This window comes from Hevea brasiliensis, chromosome 6 (genome assembly GCF_030052815.1).
Source record: "Hevea brasiliensis isolate MT/VB/25A 57/8 chromosome 6, ASM3005281v1, whole genome shotgun sequence".
NCBI lineage: Eukaryota > Viridiplantae > Streptophyta > Magnoliopsida > Malpighiales > Euphorbiaceae > Hevea > Hevea brasiliensis.
The window spans coordinates 107592018-107603173 of record NC_079498.1 but is presented as its reverse complement, the minus strand read 5'-3'; the positions used below and the strand labels follow the sequence as shown (position 1 = coordinate 107603173).

Here is an 11156-nt window from a genome sequence, read left to right as displayed (position 1 = left end):
TCAACGTTATCTTAGGAGTTCAAACCCTAATTAAAGTCCAATAACAGAAAATTCTTGTAGATAGAAGTGTTTTTAATCATTTTCTGAAATTGCCATTAATCTATCATGAATCTTCTTGACCCTGCACGTATCTCTTTAGCAGAAAACAAATGCTCAACTTCAACTATCATATGGCTTCTTTACAACAATAAATCTCCAAAGACAAAATGGTTAGTGAATGAACATACCACTCTACAAATGATTTGCCCCAAACTTTAATGGTTTTTGAGCTGAGCAAATATAAAGAATGATTATTAGAAGTCGTCAATAGCAACGGCGGGAGACCAGTTTCTTCAACTAATGTATTTATTTTAGACTTTATTACAAAAATAATTCTCAACCACGAAACAATGAAAGAGAAACTTATGTGCAAAACGCAATGCTACTATAATATCATACACTAACATACAAGGCCGCATCGCTAGCCATACGGGCATCGATCCAGGAATAATGAATTCCGGTATTGCAGATGATTGAATTCATGCAAAGCGTCTTCACAAGGAATGACAATCCATAGCAGAAAACAGTAACTCAATTTTCATCATCTTCATTCATCTTCTGCAATGAAGTTTGGCAATTCACCTTGGCAAAGGTACTCATCACATAAAGATGCTGTTTCCCAATCCTTTCGCAACCGCAAAATGTCCTCAGTGAATGTGGACCCTGAGGCCCCTATGAAAACACTAGACATAGCACAGATTGTCTTATCAAGCATGGCTTCCACCTGCAAGAACAAAAGCATGTAAGTGTACACGAACCTTTTAACATGGAATTATTATGTGTGAGCCTTGCGCAGATTGTAGGATTCAGAATGTGTGAGCCTTGTCAAAATAACAAAGTAAAAAAAAAAAAAAAAAGTCAAATGCTGTTGTATAATTTTCTTACGTTCAGATACAAAAGAAAATTACCACAACTATACTAAGATAAAAGAATGCCCTAACAGGAGTAACCAAATTCAACCACACTATCCAATAGAATCTAAAATCTAGAACACATATGAAACATAACAATTGCATGCCTTTGATTCTCTACCAACAGTTGAATGCCCATTCACATTAACATAAGAGTAAACTTATTAAAGGGAATCATTAGCTCAATATGTGCAACTAAAGATAGCTAATTATTTTGATTTTCCTATAAAAGCAATCAGTAAACTTTACAGTATCTATTAGTGTAATGTCTTTAAAGCAAAAATTGAATGATGTACAATTGAGGAGTTCTTTATTACCAATTTCAAAGATTCAGAAACAGTATGCCTCAAATTGAATTAAATCAAAATAGATTAAATAAATGAGGTACATTGCTTGTATTTATCTTGAGTGAGATTGGAAAAGAAGCTGAAATCAAAATAGATTAAATAAATGAGGTACATTGCTTGTATTTATCTTGAGTGAGATTGGAAAAGAAGCTGAAATCAAATCCTGCCCTTAACATGTTTGGGAAAGACCAATGCTTGATGCACTTTCTATTTTTTGATATACTGGTCAAACGTATGGGAACAATCAGTGAATGAACAGAAAAGGTAAGGTAAGCTCATTCAAGAGAATGAGAACGAAAAATAAAATAAAAGAAACACAATCTTACCTGAGAATCGTCCTCAATGCGATGTCTTGATAACAAAGCATCCCACTTCTCCACTGAAGTATGAGATGGCCGTTTGACAAGGGGTACAGCTTTCCCATTCAGCACAATTAGTGACTGCAACAAATCAGTTTCACTTTCTGCCGCATCAGTGGAAAGATATATGACTGGTGCATTGGTCCTTTCAACCACCTGCGCTATGCAATCTGCAGCTTGGGGTATGGGGTAAAAGCAACTCGGCGTTTTAACATTACTGGCAAAACATCAAAAAAGTGTTCGTCTGTTAGAGGCATCATGGCGTATTAGTGTCCAAGTAGTCTCAGTAATCTACACAGATACACACAAGCAGCACATGCTCCAAAGAAAAAAGGTCACTCCTACATGCCTAGCAGGCCCAGAAACCAATTAGCTTTAAGCACCTAGAGCAATAAACATTTTAAAGACAAAAAGACGACAGAAGCAAGAAAAAGAAAAGGATACCAGAACTTCAAGAAGCCATGCCGCCGGAAATGGAGGGCAATGAAGTTCTTCCCCAAGAAAGTTTGAATAAATCGCTGGGCAGTAAGTATTATAAGCCTACTTGGTTCGATCAATGTCTTGCATTTGTGTGCAAGAGGACCACCAGGCTGCAACACCCACTCCTTCTCTACATCAGCAAAATACACATCTCCAATAGCAATAACATCATCATTGGAAGAAAACTTGGCCTGCACATCCTGAACCGTTTTCTTACTTGGTTTCTTAACATCCTCCTTCCAAGGCGACTCAAGCTTCCCCATTGAAATCCCTAACCCCTTCAACTTCTTAACATGTTCTTCATCCACATAGCACGGAGCAGGTGAGGAGAAGTAGCATATAAACCGATCAATATGCAAATGATTCTTCCTCATTTGTGCAAATTCTTCAAATGAGACGACCACCTGCCTTCCCAAACATTGATTTATATGTTCAATATCTAACACCCTACTATATTGATAATCAAATTTAGAACTTGGCATAACCAAAACCCGATTCAACAAAGCCGCGAAAAACATATGCTTCTCCAAGCAAATCAAATGGTTACTCATCTGCCCAGATAAGCAAATGGCGAACAAGAACTTGTCTGATCTGGGTTTCCAGTCTATGGTCTTCCTTTCCGAGAACCTTGACTCCATCTTCCTACACCCATCGTAACCAAATGCAGAACCCACAAATGGCCCAGCAGCGTTATCGACATCTGAAGCAGATACATTCACATTCGCAGACTTGTGAGGGGATAATAGAACCTGTTGAATTTGTTTATTTAGCGAAATCTGCTTGAGAAGGGCAGATCTCAAATCCTCTATCTTGAATCTCAAGCCTTGTTCCTCTAAGTTAGTGGACACAAAAGTGGCATTTGAATTAACACTAGAGTTGGAATTGGAATTGGAATTCAAAAGCGTATTGTTGTTATTATTGTGAAAGGGAAATGATTGGTTCAAGAGAGAGATTAGAGAAAATTGCTGCTGACCCAGCAAGTAAAGCGCTTGTAACTCAGCCTCTCTCATCCGGTCTGAAACGGAATCAAGCCTGAGAGCAGATAGATTGGCGGAGAACATATTCCTTATATCGGCGGAGAAAATGACGACGACGATTAAGAGAGGCAGAAAAATAGCCAACAAATAGTAGTAGTACCTCTTATTGAAGTTACTAAAGAAACGACGGCGTATTGAACCACCAAGAGACTCGAGATCCTCAATGTGGAAGGTGGAGGAGGACCGCCGCTGAGGAGAGGAAGTGGGGACTGGTTGGTGGTGGTGGTGGTGATTTGGCTTCCTATCGTTTTGCTCAATTAGAGTCTGGCGATCGTCTTCCTCGTCAGATGAATCTCTATCCATTTTCGGGAAATGGGTATTTGATTAGGCAATGCAAATGAGTATGAATTTGAGTATGAGAGTGAGAGTGAGAAAAGATCTGACAGTGGATGAGAAGAGGAGTGGAAGGTTAGAAAAGAAGGAATATCGTCGAACAGTCGGTGGATGGAAGAAAAGGACCTCTTACCCGCTTCATATTTATCGGGTCGGGCCTTCGTGTCATTTAAGTTTGATTGGTGGCTAATGGCCAGGTTGGACTTTGGGTCCGTACTCCAGATCCAGGTTTCAGGGTTTGGCTGCTTTAAACGGTACCGTTTTATTCAAAAAGGCCAAAAATTAGGGGGAGAGAGGCACGTAATGAAAAATTGAAGACACGTAGCCATGGTGAACGCGTTACAGAGCAAGCATTTGTTAGTAGGTACGTGGAGACGGCAACAGTTGCAAGTTCCCATCAAAGGTAATCAGCAAGCAAAACACAGAGTAGCAAGTGAAAATGGAGGGTAGATTAGCAGTTGGGTAGTGGTGGAGGACTCAAAACGTTGGAGATAAAGTGAAGAAGAGGGATGACTTGATGAGAAGACTCATCGCCACAAAAGCTTCCAACAGAGCTTCAGTGCATGGAACCAAGCGACCTGTCGCTGAAACCATTGACGTCAGTTCATTTTTTCCTTTCTTTCTTTAATTAATTAATCATCTTCTCGGTTGGGTGGGTTGATGTATATTGTTGATCTTGCAGAAGGAGGAAGCGGAGAAGAAGATCAAAAAGGCAAAGAGGAAAAAGAAAAGAAGATTAAAGAGATAGAGAAGACTTTGGATTCCCATTTCAAAAAGCACTCTGAAAAAGAAGATCATAAATCTTAATTATTCTACTGTTAATTATTATATTTGCTAATTAAACTACCTGCTTAAATCACGATCCAACTCCACGGGTCAGACCGATATTAAGGCTTGGGCCGGCCTGAAGCGGTTGAGGCGTGGGAAAGCAAGAGCCTATTTCTAATTGGTAAATAACCTTTGCCATCACCCATTATTAAATTTAAGAATGGCAGATGTGTTGGGTTAACGCGTTGGGCCATTTCATATACTAGTGGGCATGTCAAGCCTGATAACCTTACACCATATTAAAATTAAAATTTAAAAAAAAAAACTTAATTTACAATAAAAACAAATGAATAGAAAGATATAGAAAATGGGTGTGGTCTCATTTATTAATTGTAGTTATTGACTCTTGCTTATGAATAGTCAATAGTTTTATTCATAAGATTGAAAACGAAAGAATTGGGCAGTCAATAATTGTTTACATAATAAATAAATAAATAAAGAAAGAAAATTGAAAGCAGATTTAGGTGGCGATCAGCGAAATTTTCGGATGAATAATCGGGATTAGGTCTCTGATTTCTTGAGATTTGCTCTTGTTTGAAAAAAAAAATAATAAATAAATAAATAAGAGAGCTTCGACATACTCATAGCTTCATCCTCTCCATGTTTGAGTGTGCTCAAAGTTATTTTATTTTTTTATAAACTACTTTAATGACTCATCATAATATAATGTTAGATATTATTATGAAAAGTTTCTTTCACTTCTCTAATTACGTGAGGAAGGAAAACGCATTAGCCGAAGAGAAATGAAGGAAGCAGAGCACATGGCCGGCTAAGAGGTGTGAAAGCAGACATTAGGGTATACAAGTCATAGTTGGAGGCAAGACTTGGATTATTTCAAGCTTCTTAAATGCGAACACTCGATCAAATAGATTATGGAAGAACCTCTTCAAGATATGCTTTGGAAACCCCTCACAGAGCAAGGGCAGGTTACCTGCAGCATCTGGGCTGGGTCGGTGGGTGGCTAGTCCTTTCACGTTCCAGGTTTTGGCAAAATACGATGCATGACTTTACCTCATTGATTTAAGATTTTTTTTTTAATCGTAAAATTTTAAATTTAAATTTTAATTGAAATTAATTATATATATATAACAAAATAATATATAAGACATGGAGAAATTATTAAATTATAAAAAATGGAAAAAAAAAAGGCAATAAAACAAAGCGGAAGCATGTGAATCCCTATAATAGGTAATGATGGGGTTGAGGCATGAGATGAGATGAGCTGAGATTCCACCGTTTTCTCTTTATGAGTATGGCATTTATTGGTAAATTATTTTTATTTTTTATTTTATATCATAATTAATCAATATTAAATAATTCAAAATTAGAAAAAAAAAATAGTGAAAATTCCAATTCAACTTTCAAGATGCGTCTCAAGGCCGCGAGAAGAGTCAAAAGGAGGAAGGAAAGAAACCAAACCCGTTGACGGAGAAGAGCTCAGTAAAAGAAAGCGACACATACACAAATCTTTCACAAAGGAGACCCCTTTGATTGTTTGGTTTAGACCCGAAACTCATCATCTTCTTCAATTCATCCTCTTCCTCCTCTCACTAGGTCCAAGTCTTTATAGTCCTCAGTTTTGATTTCATCATTCGCAGACATCGATCTTACCCCGTTCTTAGCTTTTGACTTCTTAAATTTCTAGTTTCGTGTCCTTTCTTTTCTTCTTATATGCTTATAGTTCATTCTTGATTTATCCTTTTCATAATTTCTTTCGTGGTTTGCTTCATTCTTTAGAATCACTGCAAAGCAAGGATACCCATTTGGGTTTTGCTGCATTTTTCACAATCTCTTTGTAATTCTCTCATCTGGGTTTTCTTCATTTGCTCTTTCTATATATACATTCAAGAAGATATCTTTAAAGGGGTTTCTTGGATATATCCTTTCTGAGAATCAGCTATGGGGGATTTGGGCGACTCAGCGACAGTGCAAATAACAGGCAAGATCATGGTGCTTGCCGTAATGATTTTATTTATGGTGGTGGTTTTTGTTCTCTTGCTTCATCTCTATGCAAAATGGTTTTGGTGGCGCGTTGAAGAGCCTAATCCTCCGGCACGTTCTCGTCGGAACCGCCGCCGTTTCATTTTTACCCCTGGTCAGGACCCAGTGCGGAGAGGGCTTGACCTCTCAGTCCTCAGATCCCTACCAGTTGTAATTTTCCAATCCAAAGACTTCAAAGATGGGTTGGAATGCGCAGTTTGCTTATCTGAAGTTGCAGAAGGGGAAAAAACGAGGTTGTTGCCCAAATGCAACCATGGATTCCATGTTGATTGTATTGACATGTGGTTTCAATCCCACTCCACTTGCCCTCTCTGTAGAAACTCAGTAGCGCCATTACCCGAATGCTCCAGCTTCGACAGTAATGATTTGCAAGATAATATTCATTCTCCAGAGGAAATTTTGGCTTCTGGGTATTCGACAGAATCTCCAAATTTTCCCACAAATGTGTTGTTTTGGGGGGACCAGACTCAAGTAAGCACTGGCGGCGGAGGCGGCGGCTTGGAAGAAGGAACTTCCACTCAAGCACCTTCTTCTTCTTCTTCTTCCTCTTCTTCTTCTACTAGGCAAGATGAGATGCTAGTTATTGATATTCCTGTGCAAATGAGTGACAATTTTCCTGAGGAAGAATCCAAGTCGCCAATGCCTACACAACGGTTAAGGTCGTTGAAGAGGCTTTTGAGCAGGGAAAAAAGGGTGGCTCCTGGTAGTTCTAGTTCAGTTGATGTCTAATCAACGAGGAGATGATGTGTATTTTGTATGTAAGTCTTGAAAAGAGAGAAAGAAATTGCCAATGGATGACTGAAGATATTGCTTTATCTCGTCAACATTGGCTTGGTTCGGTTAGAAGTTACAAGTTAATGAAATTGAGTCCTGTTCAATATAATCCTTTAGAATTGGTTCTCTTTGTGGAGTTAAATAGAACCTCTCTGCTTGATTTGCTCCTAATTTTTTTTGTTTTTGAACTCTGAGAGGTCTGAGATGACCAAGTCTGTTTTACAAGATTTGCTGGTAAAACTATGGTTTGGAAGAAGAGGTTTTGGAACAGACGTTTGAAAACTGAAAATGAAAATATTGTGTGAGAAGAGAATAGGGATCTAGGCTAGGCAGGCTTCTCTGTTTGAAGAAGGTGGAACAATCCATCTTATTTAACAGAAGATGTATTTCCATTACATTCTTGTTTCACTATTGATTCATCTGTTGTAGAGTTTTTAATCCATTTAATTCCCCATTGATTGCATTTGTTTTATATTTTGAACTATAGCAAGTATTAAATATATTGGTTCATTTTCAAATTCGGGCAAATCTTGTGTTGATCATCCTTAGTGATAGCAAAAGGCATTATCTTTCTACAGGCTTTATGATTTTAGGTTTGTTAGCCAATGAACTGTAAAAGATGAAACCTCCGCTGTACTATTTCCTAGAAATGATAAGAAAATATGCAAATGGAAAAAAGCTATCTTTTTCAACTATAATTCAAAATGCCACCACGAAGGAAAATTTTCCATATTCTCTTAATTCATGTTGTCCATTAATTCCTGTATCTCTGTTAACAATCAGCATAATTGATCTGATTAAAGCCTAATGTGCAACTTCCTAACCCCAATTCAAGGAAGTTGGCAATTGGGCATATGTCTTTGTCAAGGCCGAGATGTAGCTTACTAGCTTCCTCCACAGTAGTTGATTGCTCTCTACAAAATGCTCATGGGCTTAATATCTGAAATCTTCACCGCGTAACTTCTTGATCACTCAATAAACCTATAGCAGGACAGATTCCTCTCTTTCTTTTCCTGCTCCATGTCAAAGAAATTGCTTAGAATATGTTTGGTATTGGTCTTTGAATATTTAAATTTAATATATTTTAATATGAAAAACTTCAGAACAGCAAAGTAGTTATTTTAACAGTGTTTTTCCATAAAGCAGCAGCTACTCGAGTCAGGACAGTGCTTGACTATCATAGCGAGGGAAAGTGAACATAGAAGCATTCTGTAGCTATCAATTAAAGATCAATGGAGATCCCTGAGACTTGGGGATCCACTCACAGTCATGATTACAAATTTTGCTTGATCATCCTAAATAATAATAATAATAAATTTAGACAAAAAATGCACCAAGAAAGCAGGGATGTGAGATTGAAATTTTATTAGGCTACACATAATAGTTGCTCTGAACATACATGAAAGCAAGTGAAATCTTTCTATTAGATAATCCAACTGTATGCACATTACAGCTGGTCTGATACTGAATGTTTCTGCCTATTCAAATGATCTTATGCACCTTCTTTCCACAATAATTCCCCATTCTCCACCAGAAAAACTTTTCCCTTGTACATTTTTGTTGTCGAAACACTTATGTCACCAAGTAAACAGGTCCATAGGCTTTGTCACCGTGAGGATTGTTAAGTTGATCAAGGCACATGTATGGTATCTCATTCCCTCTTTTCTTTGTAGGATTGAACAGGTTAGCAAGTGGCCCAGATGTCTGTCGTCGGTGCTTTGTGTCAACAGCCCTGCTGCTCCCATGTATTGGACCAGAAACATGTCCCTTTCTTGGATTCGAACTATGAGAGCTATTTGCAGGTTCTGTGCGAGCCTCACTCCTTTTATTTTCAGATTTCCACCATTTGAGAAGAGACTTTTTCCAGGATTTTTTGTTCTTTTTCTCTTCTCCTGTTCTTATTATTCCAGCTTTTTCAGCATGCGGCAGTGAGGTCTGGAGATTCATTTGTCTTGCATGCTGCCTTGCTTCTTCCAAGAACTGATCAACCCACAAAAACAGATAAAATGAACAAAGTAACTTGTAGAAGACCCTCTAGGAAGTCTTCCATGTGTCCACTCTATGCCAACTACTACTTGGACATGCCTCCAAGTAAATGGTACAACATCATTGAAACATCAAAATCAGAATAGTTCAAACAGCAGCAGAGTACATCTATGGTCTGTCTTCATATCACATCAAAAAGTTGAGACAATAATGATTCATTAGCATATGCAACAAACAAGTACTTTTCCTTCTTGTGAAGAGAGAATTATGGGTATTCATTGATAATGTGATTAAATTCTGTTAACTGTTATTTGAAGATACTGTAGTTGCTCCAACAAAAAGAAAGTAAGGTGGCAGACAAGAAAAACATAGAGCCAGAGGAGAAATAAAAGTGCATACAGGTGTTTACCTGCGTAAAATCCACTTGAGGATCAAAGTCATAGCCACCATAATCACTCGTGTCATAGTTTGGGTATACCGGAGATTTCTTCATCGATCTTTGCCTGAAAATTGTTGGAGTCTATAACACAAAAATAAAACCAAGATTAGAGAACACAAGTTCAATCAGAACAAGTAAGCCAGCAATTTATTTGTAAGGAAGGAGAAAGGAACAAATGAAATATAGGCAATTGGGTGATATTAAGAGGCAAGAGGATGAAGAAGCAAAGTTTAAAATTGTCTACCTTCAATTATTTCTTTACCAAAGAAAGGTAACAGAGAAAGAGAAAGGATGAAAAGGAAATCCCATAATCATTTCAGATATGCTCTCTCCTTAGTGGAGTAAAGGTAATTTCCAATCACCCAACAGATATTTTGTCAAGTAAATTGCAGCCTATAGAAATAGGAATTTTTTTGTAGTTGAAATTGCATTGTAACCCTTTAATTAATTTGGAAAGAATTGGTGGGGTAAATGGGATGGTAAATTCATCAGAAAGCATTCCATTTATACCAAAAGCTGATAACTCGGAATCAGACAGATACCAGCCAGCTAACAAACTTTGATAAAAGATGGAAGGTAAATGGAATGAAATAATGAATAAATGATAGCTTTCAGCCCAATTTAATCCAACGCAATCAAAGGCAAGAGTAAAAATTAACAAAGAAGTAAGCATTTGTTGGCAATGATCATACTTTACCAAACTCCCTTTTGCTGAGTCTTGAATATGAATATACAGGGAAAAAAAATTGTAGCAGTGATTGAATAAGAGAGGGAGGGAAAGAGACTCTAAGATGCACGTAAATTAAATCGTGAATATTTAAAAAAAATTTATGCAATTATTATAAATGTGACAGAAATAAAAAGGACTGTTTTATCTTTGCATGGATGGGGGTTTGGGGAAGTATATTTGAATCATAGTAGCCGCATGTTTCGCAGTGATTGAAGCTTTGTTTATTGAAGTTTTGGTAGGGAAATTCCTGCCAAAGTCAATAATAATAACAGCCTGCACTGAAGTGCTGTAGGGTTTGGTTCCCACTGCTCAAGCTGGTGCGTTTGACCCATGAACTCAATTTCTCAATTGCAGAGGAATCAGACAAAAACAGGAACTTTTTCATTTTAAGATAGTCTATCTTTCTACGAATTTTGGGTTGCCAGTAATACTTCCTCTGTCCCCTTATTATTAAGATACCTTAACCTTTCTTTTTCATATATCTTATCTTAAATTATAGATCACCTTCCTTTTTTAAAAAGGCTATTTAATTTATTAATTTGCTGAAGTATTCCTAATAATTTCAAAGGATATTTAATTTGTTAATTTCCTAATGTGTTTTTTTTTTTTAATATGGAATTTCCTAATGTTTTCCTATGATATCTGTCCCCTTCTCATGAAGATGGCTTACATTTTTTTGTCATTTATTTTAAATTGTAGGTAACTTTCTTTTCTAAAATGTATTTAATTTATTAATTTTCTAATGATTCCTATTTAATATGCATAAAAAAAATTAAAAATTAAAATGAGACAAATTCTATTCAATAATACTAGCTGTTTTACTAGTATTTAATTGTTTTATATAATGATTTAAAGTAAAAGTGTTCACTCAAATAGCTATTATGTAAAAATA

The 11156-nt window shown here is 36.9% G+C and overlaps 3 protein-coding genes and 1 long non-coding RNA gene across 5 annotated transcripts; 2 read left to right on the top strand and 2 right to left on the bottom strand.

Moving 5' to 3' along the window:
* Positions 1 to 327: 327 nt before the first annotated feature.
* LOC110634649 (O-fucosyltransferase 36) lies at positions 328 to 3655 on the bottom strand. The gene is made up of 3 exons (XM_021783730.2): positions 2101 to 3655; positions 1624 to 1873; positions 328 to 763 (listed from the first exon to the last, which is right to left on the bottom strand). The coding sequence occupies exons 1-3, from the start codon at positions 3474 to 3476 to the stop codon at positions 587 to 589; spliced, it is 1803 nt and encodes a 600-aa protein (XP_021639422.2). The 5' UTR covers positions 3477 to 3655; the 3' UTR covers positions 328 to 586.
* Positions 3656 to 3682: 27 nt separating this feature from the next.
* LOC131180916 (uncharacterized) lies at positions 3683 to 4365 on the top strand. The gene is made up of 2 exons (XR_009149588.1): positions 3683 to 4104; positions 4189 to 4365. It is a non-coding gene; the product is annotated as an uncharacterized LOC131180916 (long non-coding RNA).
* Positions 4366 to 5688: 1323 nt separating this feature from the next.
* LOC110673094 (RING-H2 finger protein ATL3) lies at positions 5689 to 7583 on the top strand. Its single transcript, XM_021836115.2, has one exon. It carries the CDS (start codon positions 6234 to 6236, stop codon positions 7062 to 7064), a length of 831 nt encoding a protein of 276 aa, XP_021691807.2. The 5' UTR covers positions 5689 to 6233; the 3' UTR covers positions 7065 to 7583.
* Positions 7584 to 8438: 855 nt separating this feature from the next.
* On the bottom strand, positions 8439 to 10732 carry LOC110673098 (uncharacterized). Of its 2 annotated transcripts, none has more exons than XM_021836119.2 (3): positions 10227 to 10732; positions 9505 to 9615; positions 8439 to 9089 (listed from the first exon to the last, which is right to left on the bottom strand). In XM_021836119.2, the coding sequence occupies exons 2-3, from the start codon at positions 9586 to 9588 to the stop codon at positions 8682 to 8684; spliced, it is 492 nt and encodes a 163-aa protein (XP_021691811.2). In that variant the 5' UTR covers positions 9589 to 9615; positions 10227 to 10732; the 3' UTR covers positions 8439 to 8681. The 2 variants fall into 2 exon arrangements, with proteins under 2 accessions (XP_021691811.2, XP_058005141.1); XM_058149158.1 differs by lacking the exon at positions 10227 to 10732 and adding an exon at positions 9779 to 10173.
* Between the last annotated feature and the right edge of the window lie 424 nt (positions 10733 to 11156).